Below are 22690 nucleotides of genomic sequence, written 5' to 3' on the forward strand. Positions count from 1 at the left end.
GTTGTCCATTTTTGTAAACTTCCCTTGCCATCCATCCCCAAAGGTTCTCAATTGGATTTAGATCAGGGGAACACGCAGGATGGGCCAAAAGAGTGATGTTATTCTCCTGAAAGAAGTCCGTTGTCCTGCGGTCATTGTGTACTGTAGCGTTGTCCTGTTAAAAAACCCAGTCGTTACCACACAGATGAGGGCCCTCAGTCATGAGGAATGCTCTCTGCAACATCTGGACATAGCCAGCGGCCGTTTGATGCCCCTGCACTTCCTGAAGCTCCATTGTTCCATTGAAGAAAAAAGCACCCCAGACCATTATGGCGCCTCCTCCACTGTGGCGCGTAGAAAACATCTCAGATGGTATCTGCTTGTCATGCCAGTAACGTTGGAAACCATCAGGACCATCAAGGTTAAATATTTTCTCATCAGAGAATAAAACTTTCTTCCACCTTTGAATGTCTCATGTTTGGTGCTCTCTTGCAAAGTCCAAACGAGCAGTTCTGTGGCGTTCAAGGAGACGAGGTCTTTGAAGACGTTTTTTGTTTTTGAAGCCCTTCAGTCTCAGATGGTTATGGGGCTGCAGTCAGCACCAGTAAGGGCTTTAATTTGGGTCGAGGATCGTCCAGTGTCTTGACGGACAGCCAATTGGATCCTCCGGCTCAGTGCTGATGAAATTTTTTTGGGTCTTCCACTTGACTTTTTTGTTCCATAACCCTCAGGATCATTTAAGAAATTCCAAATGACTGTCTTACTGCGTCCCACCTCAGCAGCGATGGCGCGCTGTGAGAGACCCTGTGTCACGGGGTTCCGAAGGTGCACTCGGTCCCCCATCGCCCGCAGACTTGTTGCTTAGCTTTGGGAATGAGGATCTGTGTTTGACCTCATTCCCAGGGCGGCTTTACTAGCTGGGTGGCTCCCTGCTCCTAAGTCTGCCTTGAGCGCAGAGCTGATCACTCGGTGCTCGACTGGTTGGTCTGTCGGTCATGTGACGCTGGCCACGTCACATGACCCTCACTCCCCACTATAAATACAGGCAGCCTGCTGGCTACAGGTTGCCTGTTAATTTCTATGTTCCTGGCTATCTGTTGGACTGCTGAATACTTACCTGATCCTGTTCCTTGACCATCCTTTTGCCTGATCCTCCTGTACTGCGCATCCGTCCTGGTATTGTGACCTCGGCTCCCACCTGACTACTCTCTTAGGACTCCTCTTGTACTTCTCTGCTCTCCTGGTATTTATGACCCCGGCTTCTCCTGACAACTCTCTGCTTGCTCCATTTGTACTTTGCAGCTTTCCTGGTATTGACTCGGTCCGTTCACGTCCTGTTGTTTGTCTGTCTGTCATCCCTGCACTTACTCCAAGTTAGGGATTGCCGTCCAGTTGTCCCCTGTCATTAGGACTCGCGAGGCAAGTAGGCAGGGCCAAGGGTAAGGGTGGAGCGCAGTGGTCACTTCCCTCCCCCCTGTGTGTGTGTGTACGCGACCGTTACACCCTGCTTATGCAGTTCAGCAACCCGACCACGTTCAAAAAGGGAGAGTTTTTTTGCCTTTGCCACCACAACGTGTGACTACCTGATAGAAAATGACAATGAATCCACATCTTTGCACAGATTTGGCCTTTTAAAGGCATGTGGTCATAAAATTTGGATCAGCTGAAAAACAGCCTGTTTTAGTTTAATCGTTATTTTCAATTAATTGAATGCTCAAAAAATGTTTTGCCTCACTCTCATTTCTTCTTGTTGCATGTTGAAGCTCTACTTGGAACCTTGTTAAGATCCAACAATGTAAAATAATTTTTTTTGCCATTTTTCAAGTGGTCTTAAACTTTTGATCAGGACTGTGTATGTATGTATATATATATATATATATATATATATATATATTGTGACTAAAGTTGAGCGGACACCTGGATGTTCGGGTTCGGCAGGTTCGACCGAACTTGAAAAAAAAAGTTCGGGTTCGGGACCCGAACTTGACCCCGAACCCGAACCCCTAACAGGCTCTAAAATAGTCCTGGAAAGGGCTAGAGGGCTGCAAAAGGCATCAAAATGTGCTTAAGAGCATGGCAACTGTTCTGCAAACAAATGTGGATAGGGAAATGACTTAAAATAACACAAAATACAGAAAAATTTAAAATAACAATCTGGATCTAGGAGTAGGAGGTTGAGCAGGCGGTGAATGGGTGGATGTGGCGGTGTAGGTTGACGTGGCGGTGTAGGTGGAATTGGCGGTGAAGGAGGAATAGGTAGCACTAGCCAACACTGATTTGTGTTATTTTATATTTTTAAATTGGGGTATCCCCCAAAATATTGGGACATATAACAAAATAAAACTAAGAATAAGTGCACTTGAGTACAAGAATGGATGGTTGAGGCTGGTATAAATGTCTATTCTGCACAAGGTACGGACAAGTCCTGTGGGATCCATGCCTGGTTCATTTTAATAAACGTAAGCTTGTCCACATTGGCTGTGGCCTGTGATAATGCTCTCTGCCGTGCTAAACACACGTTCACACTATACACTGGCTGCAGGGCAGGTAAGCACCTCCAAGGCTGACAAAGCTTTTCCACATTTGGGCCATGCTAACCCTACCTTCAGAGGCGGCTCTTCCATTAGGCCACTTAGGCAGCCGCCTAAGGCCTTGCGCTGGTGGGGGCCTCGCTCTGGCTCCCACCAGCACCTGACACCGCCGCAATTTAATTGTCTGCTCCTCCGGACCGGACGGACCCGTCACCTAAGACACACACACACTAGTAGTAACTAAGTTAAGACGAGCCGCCGCGGCCAGGCCGCTCGAGCCCCTCTGCTCTCTGCCTCTTTAAGAGAGCAGAGGCTGCTGGCCGGCTCAGAGCGTGCCGCGGCACAGGCACGTCTCTATGCAACAGCAGACACGCCCCCTTCCCTCAGAGCGCTGCGCAGGCAGGGAGAGAAGAAGCGCCATCTCACCTCACCGCCACCGGCTGTGTGCCTGTGTCTGTTGTCCGGTGACCCGACGCCGACCCAACTGTTCTGGCTGCCGCCAGCGCCGCCCTGAAGACAGTGTCAGTGGTGGTGGACTCACTGGACTGTCTGTCACTGTGGCTTGTGGAAGAATTAGAATCCTCCAAGGACCAAGGTGGTCAGGAGTGTGTCCCACTCCCTGTCCTGCTGGCCGCTGTACCTCTCCTCCGAGTCCCCCCTCCCTGGCTGTCGCCTGATCTGATATTAAGAGAGAGAATAAGTTGGGGACTGAGAAATGTGCATTTGGGGGGGGGGGGGTAAGATGTTGCTGCAAGGCAAGCCTCATGATGGAGGGGGTCTAGGGGACTGAGAAATGTGCAATGGGGGGGCCTTTCTCAGTCCCCTAAACCCCCTCCATGAGGCTTGATGCTTGCCTGGCAGCACAATTACCCGTGCAATTTGGGGGGGGGGGGGGGGTAGGATGTGTAAGGCTACTTTCACACCTGCGTTCAGGTGTCCGCTCGTGAGCTCCGTTTGAAGGGGCTCACGAGCGGCCCCGAACGCATCCGTCTGGCCCTAATGCATTCTCAGTGGAGGCGGATCCACTGAGAATGCATCCGTCTGCCAGCGTTCAGCCTCCGCTCCGCTCAGTGAGCGGACACCTGAACGCTGCTTGCAGCGTTCGGGTGTCCGCCTGGCCGTGCGGAAGCGAGCGGATCCGTCCAGACTTACAATGGAAGTCAATGGGGACGGATCCGTTTGAATTTGACACTACATGGATCAATTTTCAAACGGATCCGTCCCCCATTGACTTTCAATGTACACTGCGTGCAGAATTATTAGGCAAATGAGTATTTTGACCACATCATCCTCTTTATGCATGTTGTCTTACTCCAAGCTGTATAGGCTCGAAAGCCTACTACCAATTAAGCATATTAGGTGATGTGCATCTCTGTAATGAGAAGGGGTGTGGTCTAATGACATCAACACCCTATATCAGGTGTACATAATTATTAGGCAACTTCCTTTCCTTTGGCAAAATGGGTCAAAAGAAGGACTTGACAGGCTCAGAAAAGTCAAAAATAGTGAGATATCTTGCAGAGGGATGCAGCACTCTTAAAATTGCAAAGCTTCTGAAGCGTGATCATCAAACAATCAAGCGTTTCATTCAAAATAGTCAACAGGGTCGCAAGAAGCGTGTGGAAAAACCAAGGCGCAAAATAACTGCCCATGAACTGAGAAAAGTCAAGCGTGCAGCTGCCAAGATGCCACTTGCCACCAGTTTGGCCATATTTCAGAGCTGCAACATCACTGGAGTGCCCAAAAGCACAAGGTGTGCAATACTCAGAGACATGGCCAAGGTAAGAAAGGCTGAAAGACGACCACCACTGAACAAGACACACAAGCTGAAACGTCAAGACTGGGCCAAGAAATATCTTAAGACTGATTTTTCTAAGGTTTTATGGACTGATGAAATGAGAGTGAGTCTTGATGGGCCAGATGGATGGGCCCGTGGCTGGATTGGTAAAGGGCAGAGAGCTCCAGTCCGACTCAGACGCCAGCAAGGTGGAGGTGGAGTACTGGTTTGGGCTGGTATCATCAAAGATGAGCTTGTGGGGCCTTTTTGGGTTGAGGATGGAGTCAAGCTCAACTCCCAGTCCTACTGCCAGTTTCTGGAAGACACCTTCTTCAAGCAGTGGTACAGGAAGAAGTCTGCATCCTTCAAGAAAAACATGATTTTCATGCAGGACAATGCTCCATCACACGCGTCCAAGTACTCCACAGCGTGGCTGGCAAGAAAGGGTATAAAAGAAGAAAATCTAATGACATGGCCTCCTTGTTCACCAGATCTGAACCCCATTGAGAACCTGTGGTCCATCATCAAATGTGAGATTTACAAGGAGGGAAAACAGTACACCTCTCTGAACAGTGTCTGGGAGGCTGTGGTTGCTGCTGCACGCAATGTTGATGGTGAACAGATCAAAACACTGACAGAATCCATGGATGGCAGGCTTTTGAGTGTCCTTGCAAAGAAAGGTGGCTATATTGGTCACTGATTTGTTTTTGTTTTGTTTTTGAATGTCAGAAATGTATATTTGTGAATGTTGAGATGTTATATTGGTTTCACTGGTAAAAATAAATAATTGAAATGGGTATATATTTGTTTTTTGTTAAGTTACCTAATAATTATGCACAGTAATAGTCACCTGCACACACAGATATCCCCCTAAAATAGCTAAAACTAAAAACAAACTAAAAACTACTTCCAAAAATATTCAGCTTTGATATTAATGAGTTTTTTGGGTTCATTGAGAACATGGTTGTTGTTCAAAAATAAATTAATCCTCAAAAATACAACTTGCCTAATAATTCTGCACTCCCTGTAAAGTCTGGACGGATCCGCTCAGGCTTCTTTCACACTTAGAAATTTTTCTAAGTTATAATGCAGACGCATCCGTTCTGAACGGATGCAAACGTCTGCATTAGAGGAGCGGATCCGTCTGATGAAACATCAGACGGATCCGCTCTGAACGCTAGTGTGAAAGTAGCCTAAGATGTGCTGCCAGCCTCATGGAGGGGGACATGTAGCCTTAGGCTACTTTCACACTAGCGTTCAGAGCGGATCCGTCTGATGTTTCATCAGACGGATCCAATCCTATAATGCAGACGTTTGCATCCGTTCAGAACGGATCCGTCTGCATTATAACTTAGAAAATTTCTAAGTGTAAAAGTAGCCTGAGCGGATCCGTTCAGACTTTACATTAAAAGTCAATGGGGGACGGATCCGTTTGAAGATTGAGCCATATAGTGTCATCTTCAAACGGATCCGTCCCCATTGACTTACATTGTAAGTCTGGACGGATCCGCTCGCCTCCGCTCAGTGAGCGGACACCTGAACGCTGCTTGCAGCGTTCGGGTGTCCGCTCACTGAGCGGAGGCTGAATGCTGGCAGACTGATGCATTCTGAGCGGATCCGCCTCCACTGAGAATGCATTAGGGCTGGACGGATGCGTTCGGGGCCGCTTGTGAGCCCCTTCAAACGGAACTCACAAGCGGAGCCCCGAACGCTAGTGTGAAAGTAGCCTAATAGACAGACTAAGGATACTATACCAAGTGTTTTTGTTTGTAGTTAATCTTTATTAGCGCTTGCATATCTTGTGTTCGTGGGGGCCTCATGTTCGAGTTTCGCCTAAGGCCTCACAAAGTCTAGAGCCGCCTCTGCCTGCCTTCTCAGGTGCTGGTGGTGCCCCAGCTGCGTTGGCGACCTCTTTCTCTTCCTCTGCCTTCGCCTTGTGCTTCCACTGTGCCCCCGCTGTCAGGTGGGAATGCTATCATCAGCGTGCACTTGTAGTCGCGCATCTTCCGATCAGTAACAGATGTTTTCACTAAATTTAGTTCCCTGTTAGCAATGCAGAGAGGGGGGTTCATTCACGGCAAAAGGGGGTTCATGTCACCCAGCAATAGAACAGAGGATTTTGAGAGATTTAGGCCCCTGTCACCCAGGCACAGCAGGGGTTCATTCACGGCAAAAGGGGGTTCATGTCACCCAGCAATACAACAGAAGATTTTGAGAGATTTAGGCCCCTGTCACCCAGGCACAGCAGAGGTTTGTATACGCCAAAAATGGTAAAATTTCACCCGACACTAAAAATTGCCACTTTTTTAAATTAAAATGGCTCTAAAATAGTCCTTGAAAAGGCTAGAGGGATTTAAAAGGCAGTAAAAATGTGCTTAAGAGCATGGCAACTGCTCTGCAAACAAATGTGGATAGGGAAATAACTTAAAATGAAATAAAAATAAAAATTACAAATTATTAACCTGCAACTCAGAGAAGGAGGTGGATAAGGAGTCGGAGGTTTAGGAGGCGGTGAATGTGGTGTTGTAGGTGAAGGCAGCAATGGAGGAGGAACAGGTAGCCAACAATGTTTTTTTTTATTTTTTTTATTGGGTAGGTAGCCCCCAAAATATTGGGACAAATAACAAAAGTAGAAAACAAAGAATCATTGCACTTGACTTGAGTACAAGAATGTATGTTTGATGGTGGTATAAATGTCTATTCTGCACAAGGTACAGACAAGTCTTGTGGGATCCAAGCCTGGTTCATTTTAATGAACGTGAGCTTGTCCACGTTGGCTGTGGACAGGCGGCTGCTTCTGTCTGTAATGACGCCTCCTGCCGTGCTAAATACACGTTCAGAGAGTACACTGGCTGCAGGGCAAGCCAGCACCTCCAAGGCATACAGGGCAAGCTCTGGCCATGTGGACAATTTGGAGACCCAGAAGTTGAATGGGGCAGAACCTTCAGTCAGTACGTGTAGTCGTGTGCACAGGTACTGTTCCACCATGTTGTTCAAATGCTGCCTCCTGCTATCACGCTCCATATCAGCAGTTGGGGCCGGTTGTTGTGGCGAGGTGACAAAGCTTTTCCACATGTCGGCCATGCTAACCCTGCCTTCTGAGGTGCTGGCGCTGACACAGCTGCGTTGGCGACCTCTTCCTCCTTCCCCTGCCTTCGCCTTGTGCTTCCACTTGTCCCCCAGCGTCAGTCGGGAATGCTCTCAGGAGCGCGTGTACCAGCGTGCGCCTGTAGTCGCGCATCTTCCGATCACGCTCCAGTGAGGGAATTAAGGACGGCACATTGTCTTTGTAACGGGGATCCAGCAGGGTGGCCACCCAGTAGTCAGCACACGTTAAAATGTGGGCAACTCTGCAGTCGTTGCGCAGGCACTGCAGCATGTAGTCGCTCATGTGTACCAGGCTATTTCTGCACCACCAAATTCAGCACATGCGCCAGGCTAGGGATGTGCGTCAAACCGGCTAGTCCCAGAGCTGCAACGAGATTTCGCCCATTATCGCACACCACCAGGCCGGGCTTGAGGCCCACTGGCAGCAACCACTCGTCGGTCTGTTGTTCTATACCCCGCCACAACTCCTGCGCAGTGTGGGGCCTGTCCCCCAAACACATCAGTTTCAGAACGGCCTGCTGACGTTTACCCCTGGCTGTGCTGAAGTTGGTGGTGAAGGTCTGTCGCTGACCGGATGAGGAGGTGGAAGAAGAGGAGGAGGAAGCCGAGTAGGAAGAGGAGGCAAGAAGAGGGAACAGGAGGCAAAGAATGATGCCCTGCGATCCTTGGCGGCGGAAGGACGTGCGCCAAACAACTCTCCGCCTGGGGCCCAGCAGCCACTACATTTACCCAGTGTGCAGTTAGGGAGATATAACGTCCCTGGCCGTGCTTACTGGTCTACGTATCTGTGGTTAGGTGGACCTTGCCACAGATGGCGTTGCGCAGTGCACACTTGATTTTATCCGATACTTGGTTGTGCAGGGAGGGCACGGCTCTCCTGGAGAAGTAGTGGTGGCTGGGAATGACATACTGTGGGACAGCAAGCGACATTAGCTGTTTGAAGCTGTCCGTCTCCACCAGCCTGAATGACAGCATTTCAAAGGCCAGCAGTTTAGAAATGCTGGCATTCAGGGCCAGGGTTTGAGGGTGGCTAGGTGGGAATTTACGCTTTCTCTCAAAGGTTTGTGAGATGGAGAGCTGAACGCTTCCGTGTGACATGGTGGAGATGCTTGGTGACGGAGGTGGTGTTGTTGGTGGCACATCCTCTGTTTGCTGGGCGGCAGGTGCCAACGTTCCTCCAGAGGCGGAGGAAGAGGCCAAGGCAGCAGCAGAAGCGGGAGCAGGAGGGGCCTGAGCCCTTTCTTGCTTTTGAAGGTGCTTACTCCACTGCAGCCCGTGTCTCGCATGTAGATGCCTGGTCATGCAGGTTGTGCTAAGGTTCAGAACGTTAATGCCTCGCTTCAGGCTCTAAATGGCACAGCGCGCAAACCACTCGGGTCTTGTTGTCAGCACATTGTGTGAAGAAGTGCCATGCCATGGAACTCCTTGAAGCTGCCTTTGGTGTGCTCGGTCCCTGGTGACGGTGGCCAGTAGCAGGCGAACTGTTTTGGCGACGGCTGCTCTGCCTTTGCACCCTGCTTCCGCTTTTGCTACGCTTCCTCCGAACTCTGAAAGTCAGTGGCACGACCTTCATTCCATGTGGGGTCTAGGACCTCATCGTCCCCTGCATCGTCTTCCACCCAGTCTTCCTCCCTGACCTCCTTTTCGGTCTGCACACTGCAGAAAGACGCAGCAGTTGGCACCTGTGTTTTGTCATCATCAGAGACGTGCTGAGATGGTATTCCCATGTCCTCATCAGGAAATATAAGTGGTTGTGCGTCAGTGCATTCTATGTCTTCCACCCCTGGGGAAGGGCTAGGTGGATGCCCTTGGGAAACCCTGCCAGCAGAGTTTTCAAATAGCATAAGAGACTTGAGGCTTAGACAGGTTCCCCAATATGCACGGGGGTGATGTGACAGACTGATGGGCATGGGTTTTAGGCGCCACCTGTGTGCTTTCTGCAGAAGACTGGGTGGGAGATAATGTGAACGTGCTGGATCCACTGTCGGCCACCCAATTGACTAGCGCCTGTACTTGCTCAAGCCTTACCATCCTTAGAACGGCATTAGGCCCGACCAAATATCGCTGTAGATTCTGGCGGCTACTGGGACCTGAGTTAGTAGGTTCAGTAGGACGTATAGCTGTGGCAGAACGGACACATCCTCTCCCTGCACCAGAGGCTCCACCAACACCACCACCACGACCATGACCGCGTCCCTTATTAGATGTTTGCCTCATAGTTAGCGTTTACAAAGCAAAGTAAAAAGTGGTTAAGTCTGTTAAAAAAAAATAACCGCCATTTTTTTTAACTCTATATGACAGTGGTATTTGTGGCCTAAATGTGACACTCACTTATGCACGTCTTATCCCAGATGTGCAGTATATCAGAGGCTTTTTTCACCCCAGTAACCAAAAAGGCGTATTTCTAGCCTAAATGTGACACTCACTTATGCACGTGTAATCCCAGATCTGCAATATATTAGAGGCTTTTTTCACCCCAGTAACCAAAAAGGCGTATTTCTGGCCTAAATGCGCCAATCACTTATGCCCGTGTAATCAGAGATGTGCAGTATATCAGAGGGTTTTTTCACCCCAGTATGACAAAGCAGGATTTCTGGCCTTAATGTGACAGTCACTTATGCACGTGTAATCACAGATGTGCAGTATATTACAGGCTTTTTTCACCCCAGTAACCAAAAAGCTGTATTTCTATCCTAAATGTGACAGTGACTTAAAATGCACGTGTAATCACAGATGTGCAGTATATAATAGGCTTTTTTCACCCTAACCAAAAAGCTGTATTTCTGTCCTAAATGTGACAGTCACTTATGCTTGTCTAATCCCAGATGTGCAGTATATTAGAGGGTTTTTTTCACCCCAGTATGCCAAAGCTGTATTTCTGGACTTGCAGATAGCCTATGCTGGTGCACTATCGTTGCATAAAATGGCTGCCGATCAGGTATTGATATTGATGAAATGAAGAAAAAAAAGTTCGTTTTCAGCAGTAGTTGGCTCAGGGCAGGCTTAAAAAAATTGTGCACTGCACCCACAAAACACTTTTTCTGTAGATCGCTGAGTACATAAACCAGTTCTTGATAAGATTGCTCCCTGATCTCTCCCTCACAGCAGCTGCAGCCTCTCCCTACACTAATCTGAGCAGAGTGACGGGCGGCGCTAAGTGACTCCAGCTTAAATAGAGGCTGGGTCACATGCTGCAGTTGGCCAATCACAGCCATGCCAATAGTAGGCATGGCTGTGATGGCCTTTGGGGGCAAGTAGTATGACGCTTGTTGATTGGCTGCTTTGCAGCCTTTCAAAAAGTGCCATAAAAATCGCCGAACACCGAACCCAAACTTTTACGTAAATGTTCGGGTTCGGGTCCGGGTGCCGAAAAACCTAAAGTTCGGTACGAACCCGAACTTTACAGTTCGGGTTCGCTCAACTCTAATTGTGACAGAGTGAGGGGTTTGGTCTGGGAAACAGGTATTTTCCTCCCAGCATGTGCTGCTGGGCTGATTTACAGCCAGGTGAGGTCAAATACCGGACCGGAGTTTAAGTGCCGGTCCGGGTTTTGGCAGCACCTGGTTGTCCTTAAATAGGCAGCTGGACTCAGAAGCCATGTCTGTGTGCTAGGATCTGAGGCCTGTGCTGGGCTGGAGAGCTGAGACCCGTATGTCAGGGGAACAGGTTGCCTAAAGCCTGTATTTGGACTTTCTGAGGCAGAACTGCCACCAAGGTGACTTTTTGTTATATTAACTTGCCATTGGGTGTAAAGTAACACCAACCAGTGGCGTACCGCCCATAGAGGCAGACCACGCCATTGCTATGGGGCCCGCGGCACTGGGGGGCCCGGAGCACAGAGAAGTCCCCGCCCACACTATTTGGCCCCGCCCACTCATGACATCATGCAACTATAGCGCCATGCGGCTGCTTTTATTCTCAGCCCCCCCCGGCGCCGAGCGGAGTTTGACCAGATCCTGACATCCTCCTGACCTGATCCTGACTGCTGTCTGCTGCGGAATCAGACAGGATCAAACCAGCCTGCAACCAGCCTGGCCAATCAGCACAAGGCAATTCTGTTGAGGCAGCTGCTGATTGGCCAGTGGCAGTGTGCGCAAGGGAGGCGGGAGAATTGATCGCCGTCGCCAGTGTGCCTGAGGAGATGAAGAAGGAAGAAGCAACCTGGCTGGCCTGAAGAAACCGTTCGTCCGTCCTGACTCCTGCCTGAAGGCTGCCGTGTCACTGCCTGGCTCTGGCTGCCCTGAGACGAGTGAGACTGAGAGAGAGAGAGCAGACTCAGTCAGCACTCAGCAGAGACCAGGTATGATCGATTATAATGTCCAGGGGCCGGCCTTTGGGGTGTGTGGGCTGTGCGGCCGCACAGGGCGCCATAGTAACAGGGGCGCTGGGCGGCCGACAGCTCGCAATGTAATCTGCGGCAGGCGAGGCTGTATTTGTGTTCTCCCTCGGGGCGCCCCCTCCATCTCCCCTTCCCTGTCTGACCTGCCTGCTGCCCCCCGCCGCTGCCAATAAGAAGAGGAGACAGGAGGAGGAGGAGGAGAGGAGGAGCTGTGGCCACTGCGCCACCAATGAAGATAACTGACCTGAAATACAAAACAGGAGGCGGGTGCCGGAATCAAATAGCCGGCAACCCGACCTCTGTGACAGGGAGCTGCGATCAGCTGCAGTTGAGTTAAACCCTTCAGGTGCGGTACCTTAGGGCTTAACTGCCGCTGATCGCAGCCCCCTGTCACAAAGGTCGGGTGCCGGCTATTTGATTCCGGCACCCGCCTCCTGTATTTGTATAAGAAACGTTGGTGGCACAGTGCGCCCCCCCCCCCCCCCCCAAACACCCCAGTATAAGAAACATAATTGGTGGCTCAGTGCGCCCCCCCCTAGTATAAGAAACGTTGGTGGCACAGTGCGCCCCCCCCCCCCAGTATAAGAAACATTGGTGGCTCAGTGGAAGTGCCAATGAGGGTTAAAAAATAATTTAAAAAAATTAACTCACCTCCTCCAGTTGATCGCGTAGCTGCCGGTCTCCTGTTCTTTCTTCAGGACCTGTGGTGACGTCACTGAGCTCATCACATGACCCATTACCATGGTGATGTATCATGTGATGTATCATGTGATGAGCACAGTGATGTCACCACAGGTCCTTTGACAGGTCATGAAGAAAGAACAGAAGACGATCAATTGGAGGAGGTGAGTTAATTATTTTTTTATTTTTTAACCCTCATTGGCACTGCCCACTGCGCCACCAATGTTTATTATATTGTGGGGGGGCGCACTGCGCCACCAATGTTTATTATATTGAGGGGGGCGCACTGCGCCACCAATGTTTATTATACTGGGGTGTTGGGGGGGCGCACTGCGCCACCAATGTTTATTATATTGGGGGGGGGCGCACTGCGCAAATGTTTATTATACTGGGGTGTTGGGGGGGCGCACTGCGCCACCAATGTTTATTATACTGGGGTGTTGGGGGGTGCACTGCGCCACCAATGTTTATTATACTGGGGTGTTGGGGGGGGCGCACTGCGCCACCAATGTTTATTATACTGGGGTGTTGGGGGGGCGCACTGCGCCACCAATGTTTATTATACTGGGGTTGTGGGGGGGGCGCACTGCGCCACCAATGTTTATTATACTGGGGTGTTGGGGGGGCGCACTGCGCCACCAATGTTTATTATACTGGGGTGTTGGGGGGGCGCACTGCGCCACAATGTTTATTATACTGGGGTGTTGGGGGGGCGCACTGCGCCACCAATGTTTATTATACTGGGGTGTTGGGGGGGCGCACTGCGCACCAATGTTTATTATACTGGGGTGTTGGGGGGCACACTGCGCCACCAATGTTTATTATACTGGGGTGTTGGGGGGGCACACTGCGCCACCAATGTTTATTATACTGGGGTGTTGGGGGGGCGCACTGCGCCACCAATGTTTATTATACTGGGGTGTTGGGGGGGGGCGCACTGTGCCACCAATGTTTATTATATTGGGGGGGCGCACTGCGCACAACGATGGGTTAGGGAAATTTCACAGCAGAATGCGCATGCGCTGGGAGCCTCGCCGGCAGTTAGGGTAGGGAAAAATTATGGGCCAGTGCACAGGTGCGGTGATCGGATGGATGTTCTCAGCTGAACACCGGCCGACACTGCGCATGCGCTGGGAGCCTCACCAGTGGTTAGGGTAGGGAAAAAGCACTGGCCCGTACGTAATTCTCCCTTCCCTAACCGCTGGTGAGGCTCCCGGTGCATGCGCAGTGTCGGCCGGTGTTCAGCTGAGAACATCCATCCGATCACTGCGCCTGCGCACTGGCCCATAGTTTTTCCCTACCCTAACCGCCGGCGAGACCTCCTGGCGCATGCGCACTCTGCTGTGAAACTTCCCTAACCTGACGTTGTGCGCCTGCGCGGCGCTGCACACCTCCTCACGTCATGTCCGGTGCGACCGGAAGTGACGAGGGTAGGGAAATCTCACGAAGTAGGGAAGTATGACATTACACCGGCCTTTGGGGTGTGTGGGCTGGTAACTACTTGGTTGGATAGTCAGCCAGCCTATGCCATGATGCCAGCAACAAGCAGTGTTTTTTTTTTTGTGGGGGGGGGGGGGCGCCACAAGGTTAGCTCGCACAGGGCGCCTGGACACCTAAGGCCGGCCCTGATAGTGTCAGATACTCAGATTTGACCTGACAGGCCAGGCAGCAAGAGAGAGGAGGGGTGGGGAGTGAGGGGGACAGCCAGGACAGGGTGGGACATGCTTCAATCCCACTCCAGTGAGTCCTGTTGTCCTCTATGAGCCACAAAATGCCTATGGGGAGAAGTAGGAAGAAAGCACACTGTCCTGAGAATTTTGGGGGGGCATTAGGGGTTGGGGGGGGGGGGGTCATAGAGGACAGTGTGCTTTCCTCCTACACCTACTCCTTCCTAACAACCCCCCTGGCCCGGGCATTTTGGAGGGCATTAGGGGTTGGATATTAACCCCTCTAACTCCTTGCTGCTAATGCTGAGTGTGCACATAGCCACCAAATGATATTTCACCAACCAGCCAAACCACCCCCACCCCCCCCCCCGCACACAAACACACAAACACATGCTCATATGTGCACACTCAGCATCAGCAGCAAGGAGTTAAAGGGTTTTAAAGAGTAAAGGAGTTTAAAGAGTTAAGTTTTAAGGAGTTAAAGGGGTGCAAATACATGTACATTTTATACGTTACTGCAACAAAGTTGGTTAATAATAAAATAAAAATGTTTATCCCTAACAGTTTCAGTAGGTCATGTATAAATTTATTTAATGGGGGTGTGGCATGGGAGGAGCCAGGGCAGGAAGTGGGAGGGGCCATGGTGGGTAGTGGGCGGGGTTAAGGGGCCCAATTCAGATTTTTGCTATGGGGCCCAGTGATTTCTATGTACGCCCCTGACACCAACACTGCAAAAGTGACGTTTTGTTTTTGGCACCATGTGTGAATAAACACTGAGGGGCAAAGTCTGCAACATCAGTCCCAGATTCGCCTCACTACGGATGCCTCCTCCTAGGGAATCAACACCTTTGACCGCATGCTGGGTATAATTACAAGATGTTGATTCAGTTACATATTTATTCCCAAAGAATTCTTGTACAGTCACTCAGAATTGAGAAAGCTCGTTGGAAAGAACAAGTGAAACGCTTTCAAGAAATGTACAGTAAGTCCAATTGCCTTGATTTATTCTTTACAGATATACCATGACCTGGATAAATGAGAACCTTCACAGACAATAAACACTGAAGTTTGAATTATGAACTTGTATTTTTGCCTCTGTACTGCGCCCGCTTACCCTAACTACCAGAGCGAATCCCCACACTATATATATATATATATATATATATATACAGTTGCAGAAAAAGTATGTAAACCCTTTGGAATGATATGCGATTTCTGCACAAATTGGTCATAAAATGTGATCTGATCTTCATCTAAGTCACAACAATAGATAATCACAGTCTGCTTAAACAAATAACACATAAAGAATAAAATGTTACCATGTTTTTATTGAACACACCATGTAAACATTCACAGTGCAGGTGGAAAAAGTATGTGAATCCTTGGATTTAATAACTGATTGAACCTCCTTTGGCAGCAATAACTTCAACCAAACGTTTCTTGTAGTTGCAGATCAGACATGCACAACGGTCAGGAGTAATTCTTGACCATTCCTCTTTACAGAACTGTTTCAGTTCAGCAATATTCTTGTGATGTCTGGTGTGAATCGCTTTCTTGAGGTCATGCCACAGCATCTCAATCGGGTTGAGGTCAGGACTCTGACTGGGCCACTCCAGAAGGCGTATTTTCTTCTGTTTAACCCATTCTGTTGTTGATTTACTTCTATGCTTTGGGTCTTGTTGCAACACCCCACTTTCTCTTGCGCTTCAGCTGGTGGACAGATGGCCTTAAGTTCTCCTGCAAAAGTCTTGATAAACTTGGAAATTAATTTTCCTTCGATGATAGCAATCCGTCCAGGCCCTGACGCAGCAAAGCAGCCCCCAAACCATGATGCCCCCACTACCATACTTCACAGTTGGGATGAGGTTTGATGTTGGTGTGCTGTGCCTCTTTTTCTCCACACATAGTGTTGTGTGTTTCTCCAAACAACTCAACTTTGGTTTCATCTGTCCACAGAATATTTGCCAGTACTGCTGTGGAACATCCAGGTGCTCTTGTGCAAACTGTAAACGTGCAGCAATGTTTTTTTTGGTATCCTCCCATCAAATCCATTCTTGTTTAGTGTTTTACGTATCATAGATTCGCTAACAGGGATGTTAGCATATGCCAGAGACTTTTGTAAGTCTTTAGCTGACACTCTAGGATTCTTCTTCACCTCATTGAGCAGTCTGCGCTGCGCTCTTGCAGTCATCTTTACAGGACGGCCACTCCTAGGGAGAGTAGCAGCAGTGCTGTCTTTCTCCATTTATAGACAATTTGTCTTACCGTGGACTGATGAACAGCAAGGCTTTTGGAGATACTTTTATAACCCTTTCCAGCTTTATGCAAGTCAACAATTCTTAATTGTAGGTCTTCTGAGAGCTCTTTTGTGTGATGCATCCTTCACATCAGGCAATGCTTCTTGTGAAAAGCAAACCCAGAACTGGTGTGTGTTTTTTATATGGCAGGGCAGCTGTAACCAACACCTCCAATCTCATCTCATCTCATTGATTGGACTCCAGTTGGCTGACACCTCACTCCAATTAGCTCTTGGAGATGTCATTAATCTAGGGGTTCACATACTTTTTCCACCTGCACTGTGAATGTTTACATGGTGTGTTCAATAAAAACATGGTAACATTTAATTCTTTGTGTGTTATTAGTTTAAGCAGACTGTGATTGTCTATTTTTTATGACTTAGATGAAGATCACAGATCACATTTTATGACCAATTTGTGCAGAAATCCATATCATTCCAAAGGGTTCACATACTTTTTCTTGCAACTGTATATATATATACAGTTCAGTCCCTGAATTGAAACTGTTCCATACCTTTTTAAATAGCCTGATCCCTGACATACAATTTACTTTGGAATTCTCCACTGACTCACTCCATTTTTTGGATGTGAATGTTAATCGCATTGGAAATACTTTGAATACCGAAGTGTACACAAAACCGATCCTTATAGCCAATTCATTGGAGCGAAGAGGATTGTTAGTGACACATCTACACTGGATAGGACTCTGGAAAAAATGACACAATCCTTTAGACTGAGGCGCTATCCTATATCTATACTACAACAGCAACGTACACGAATTGACCAAAGGGATAGAGGCCAATTGTTTCAAGTTACCAGGAGAGACAACTCTAACAGAATACCCTATGTGTCCACTTTCTGTGAAGCCAGCCCATACATTAATAAAATCATTAACAAACATTGGCCAATTTTAATAGTGGGCACAAAGAATATTATGGAATTTTCAAATAGACCTATAATGTCATACAGAAGGGCACGTAACTTAAAGGACAAGCTGGTGAAAAAACGATATTGGTTCACATAAAAGTATACAACATATTTGGCCCCCAAAAAATGTGGCAGCTACCCGTGCCTTCACTGTGTAAATTGCAAATACATGGTGAAGGGACGGGAATTTACACATCCTAGTAGTGGGATTTCCCATACACTTAAGTTTTATCTGACCTGTGATTCATGTTATGTTATTTATGTTTTGTGGTGCCCATGCAATTTACTCTATGTGGCGAGACCACATGTGATTTGAAAATTTGCATAAATCAACATCGCTACTCTATAAGAAAAAAAACTGAAAGATCTGCCGGTTTCTCATCACTTTGTAGACAAGCGACATGGGGAGAGTGATCTCAGATTTATGATTCTCGACCACGTCCCATTACCACGCACGGGAGGCAATCGTATCAAAATGTTAAAGAAGCGTGAATCTGAGTGGATTTTCAAACTGCAAACAGTTAAACCAGGGGGGTTAAACGTTGAATACAAACCCTGGCTATTTATATGATCCCATGCCAATCTTGTCTCTGTCAGCTGAGGTATTGAAAAAACTGTTCCTTTTTTTTATAAAATATTTTTATTAATAATATATTTTTTAATTCTCACTTTTTTAGGACCATCGGATGGAGAGGCTTAGCTCATCAGTTGGATGGACAATCTCTTGGATACTAGCGATGTACTCTGTGACATAGTATATGGACAGTTCTTTTGTATTTGTCTATGTGCAGAATGATATTGGTTATACAGCACTATGTTTTTATACGTACATACAAGTTTTTTTTTTCCAGTATAATTTCCTATGTATATTTAATTGACACCTATTTATGCAAATAGGTTGTGACCCTCATAAATACGCACTTTGTACTGAGATGTATTGCTTGAAAAATGGTCCCAGCAAGTGGACCGAAACGTTGCACGGGTGAATAAAAGAATCCCACTATTTTCAGCCTACTGGAAGTGCTGCGGTGTATTTATTTTATATATATATATATATATATATATATATATATCTCAACAACCCCTTTAATACCATTTGTAATAAATAATCAATAAATATAAATGCACATACTGTATTACTTAATAATAAGTGATTCCTTAATAATTTCTTTATTTATAAGGTATTGGTGGCTATGAAAGCATTGGCAAAGTGGCAGAACCAGTATAAACAACTTATAGATATTGCAATTATTTGCACAGTGGCTCATCCTCCAGATATTCTTTATAAAAATGAAGTTTAGAAGAAGTTATCCACCAATATAATTTGCTTGCATACACGTTCTGGAGATTCTCAGAAATGGAGATATGCAACAGTAGGTAATGATCAGAAACATTGGCAGAATTTTCTTTACTTCCGGTTGGAATACTATTGGGAACCTTTGTCGTCAGCATCTCCACAGGATTAAAGGAACCTGTCACCTGATTTGGGGTATAGAGCTGAGGACAGGGGTTGCTAGATGGCTGCTAGCACATCCGCAATACCCAGTCCCCATAGCTCTATGTGCTTTATTGTAGTATAAATACCGATTTGATACATATGCAAATTAACCTGAGATGAGTCAGAGCTTGAAAATATGACTCTTCTCTGGTCACACAAGTAAGATGTGACTCTTTTATGTTAATTTGCATTTTATCTAAACGTTTTTTTTACACAATAAAAGCACACAGAGCTATGGGGACTGGATATTGTGGATGTGCTAGCGGCCATCTAGCGCCCATGTCCTCAGTTCTATACCCAAAATCCAGGTGACAGGTTCCCTTTAAGTACAGTTGAAGACTACAATGTGAAAGCCTGCTTAGCATGCAGTTCATAGATTTTAGGCTTAGTGTCCCATTATATGGATACATCACAAGTCAGTGGTGTCTAGATTTTTGTTACTGTAGGACATATGTTTCTCTGTCATTTAATAGCAGCTGCCAGAGGCTCTTCCCCAAGTCCACTATCTCTAGAGGCATTTGTTTTCAGATTTTATGTCCTGCGTATAAAAATGAAATTGTTAGTGGATCCCAATATACCTAAAACAAAGTTCTTAAAAGGGGTTGTACTGGATTAGAAAAATATGGCTGCTTTCTTACAAAAACAGTACTATCCTTGTCCATGGGTTGTGTCTGATATTGCAGCTCAGCTTCATTGAAATCATTGGGACAGAACTGCAATACCATACACAACCTGAGAACAGGGACTGGGGCTGTTTTTGGAAGAAAGCAGCCATGTTTTTCTTAATCCTGGACAACCCCTTTATGAAAATGTAAGGAAAGGAAATTTCCGGTGATTAACATAAAGGAAATATTTTTACCCTTAAAGGGAGTCTTTCACCTAAAAATCCCCATTATAGAACACTAACATCAGTGATTTCCAGTACATTCCCCATATTAGAATGCTACCTTCCATATTGCTGTCCATCGCCGATTTTCTCAGAAAAACACTTAATAAATATGTTAATTCGCTCTATAGGTGCCCAGGGGCGGCGTTCATGCAGCCGGTGCCCAGGCCCCCTCGGTGCTTTTCATACGAAACCCCTCCCCCTTCACCCCTCTGGCCCGCCCTAGGTTCTTCTGATTACGTCCTCCTCTTAGTGTGAAATCCAGCGCCAGCGCCGTTCAACAGATTTGCCGCGCCGCCGCCACTTCTTCCCCATTATGGGCAGAAGCACAAGGCCAGCTAGATCGGGATGTACAGCCTGGCACATGCGCATTAAACGCTCTTGTGCCTCTGCCAATAATGGGGAATGAAGTGCGCAGGCGAGGCAAATCTGGTGAATGGCGCTGGCGCTGGATTTTCACACTAAGAGGAGGACTTAATCAGAAGAACCTAGGGGCGGGCCAGATAGGTGAAAGGGAGGGGTTTCGTATGAAAAGCGACAAGGGGCCTGGGCACCGGCCGCACCTTCAGAAGCGAATTAACATATTGAATAAAAGTGGTTTTCTGAGAAAATCGTCGATGGATAGCAATATGGAAGGTAATCGAGATCCTGATGTTAGTGTTCTATAATGGTGATTTTAGGTGAAAGACTCCCTTTAAAGGGCTTGTCTTAGATGGATGTGTTTTTTATTTAGCCTCTGTTAAGCAATCCCCTTCTCCCTACAACGCCTCTGAACTGAGCACTGCTGCGTGTAACCATTGCAGAAGAGCTCAATTCCCTGCTTCCATACCCGTGCGCTTGTCAGTTAGAATCTGTCCCTACACAATCTATTGTGAGCACAAACTGGACACAGGTCGAGTGTGAATGGACATGTGCCATTGACAAGCTAAATGTAACAACCAGTTATTCATACATTCCAGAAGAAGTAACATAGTTGTACAACATACAACATAGTGTTATGAGAAAAGATGCTCCATAAGGTGTTCATGCACATGACCGTATGTAATTCGCGGTCCGCAAGTCGTGAATCCGCAAAATATGGATGTGGTCTGTGTGTCAGACGCATTTTTTTGCAGGCTCATTGACTTCAACAGGTTCCATGGTCCCGCATTTTGCGGACATCTTTTTTTTGCGGAATGAACATATGGATGTGAAAGCACAGATAAAATCCGTTCCACAATGAGGTAGAACATGATCCCTATACTTGTCCACAAAATGTGGATGAAGGTCAATGGGGTTTGCAAAAAAATAAAAAATGCGGATGCAACACAGACCATATGCATATTTTGCGGATTCTGCATAGGCTGACTTTAAAAGCTGGCTATAAACGTCTGCCAAACTTTTTCTTCCCGATCCCTCATACACATGCACATTTGACTTGACTGAGCATGCATGTGCTTTCACTGGGAGTAAGCAGCTACCTGACCTCTCTGGTGTGGCTTATCTCCCCTAAGAACAAAAGACAAATCCAACATGCAAGGCCACCGATTTTTTTGGGTGCTTCTTATTTGTTACTCAACTACCCGCAATCTACCACATCTGGTCCTACCCTGAGACAGACTCATTTTAGGTACTCAATCTAGACATGATAAGTGATTACAGAGGTTTCATCATATGTTTTGGGTTGAAGCTCAAGTACTCAGAGACTGCACTCCAAGTGAAATCTAATAATTCAGACACAATATAAAATAAAATGTAAAGAAGATTAATGAATACATTAATGTTGGTCTAATACAGCATTTTCACTCACCTGATAAGATACATTTCTCTTTTCAAGTATGTTGCCATAATCAGAATTCACACTGGTAAAAAAAAAAAAATGGTGTAAAATGTAAGAGAATATGAAAAAATTATAATCTATCCCTGCTTAAGACCATCAGGGATAGAAAAATCTGGGAATTCAAACTGACAACAACATTCCAAACATTAAAAAGAGTTCTCAATCTGACACCTGGATTTTTGACCAACCACATGGACACTCTCCCTCCCTCTCCCCTTTAGACTGACTCCAGATAGCCTTAATTTGTAAAAGGCCCTTTACACAGGCTGAGAATCGCAAAAATAATCGCTAACAAGCTAAATGTACCACTGATTGCCCGATGAACGAGCAAAACGCTCGTTCATCGGGTAATTCAATGATTTCTGCACACACAAAAATCGTTGTTTGCCGGCAGCAGATGGTGCTGTGTAATCACGATCTGCTGCCGGCAAACAACGAGTCTGTGTGGGGATGAGCGATGGCATTAGTGATCACTCGTTCCCATACTGAGGAGGAGATCGCTGCATGTAAATACAGTGGTCTCCTCCACCAGCGAGCAGCAGATTGTTATGAAGGAACTCTTCCTTCCCGACAATCTACTGCTCTGTCATCCCATGTAAAGGGGACCTTTAGTTTTAACCCCTATTGCCATTATCTGTGGAAATAGCCGACGTTTTATTGCTTGATAATGTATCACCCCATGTACAAATGTCTGTGAGTGTAAGTGTTGTGCCTTTCTCATTCACTTGTATACTACCTGATGAAGGAGCTTCTATGCTCTGAAAGCTTGCAAACAGAAAACATTTTTGGTTAGCCCAATACAGGTATCACTGCTATAATGCATTTGTCTATTTTAACGCAAAAGTATTTAACATCACATAGATTTTTTCTGGCTAACATGCGACCACGCTATTTTTGCTATACATTTTTTCCCATCTGTGAAATGGGTTGTGGATTTCCATACAAACCCACAGGAAAATTCTGCTGTGTATACCCTAAAGGTGAGTCCCGATCATAGACAGTATATTCATGTGTTGATCTGACAAGATAGCAAAGAGTGTGGAACATCAGCAGATAATTTAAGTATCTGGAACCTCAGTTGTTTATTGCTTTAAAGGTTAACAAAGACATTTTGAAAGTTATTCAGTGACAAATGAGCAAAATGACTGTAAGGAACCATAAGGAGGGCAATGTGGCCCCGA

General features: G+C 46.8%; 1 protein-coding gene across 2 annotated transcripts in view; it reads right to left on the reverse strand.

The window, feature by feature from the left end:
* Nucleotides 1-19132: 19132 nt before the first annotated feature.
* Nucleotides 19133-22690, reverse strand: part of CDHR2 (cadherin related family member 2) — a 235202-nt gene continuing 231644 nt past the window's right edge. For both annotated transcript variants that reach the window (XM_040406756.1, XM_040406746.1), the window contains exons 31-32: nucleotides 21480-21531; nucleotides 19133-19342 (exon numbers count right to left, since the gene is read on the reverse strand). In XM_040406756.1, the coding sequence (XP_040262690.1) occupies nucleotides 19313-19342; nucleotides 21480-21531 (82 nt within the window). In that variant the 3' untranslated portion in view covers nucleotides 19133-19312. The remainder of the gene's footprint in view (nucleotides 19343-21479; nucleotides 21532-22690) is intronic.

Source organism: Bufo bufo, chromosome 1 (genome assembly GCF_905171765.1).
Source record: "Bufo bufo chromosome 1, aBufBuf1.1, whole genome shotgun sequence".
In the NCBI taxonomy this organism is placed as follows: domain Eukaryota; kingdom Metazoa; phylum Chordata; class Amphibia; order Anura; family Bufonidae; genus Bufo; species Bufo bufo.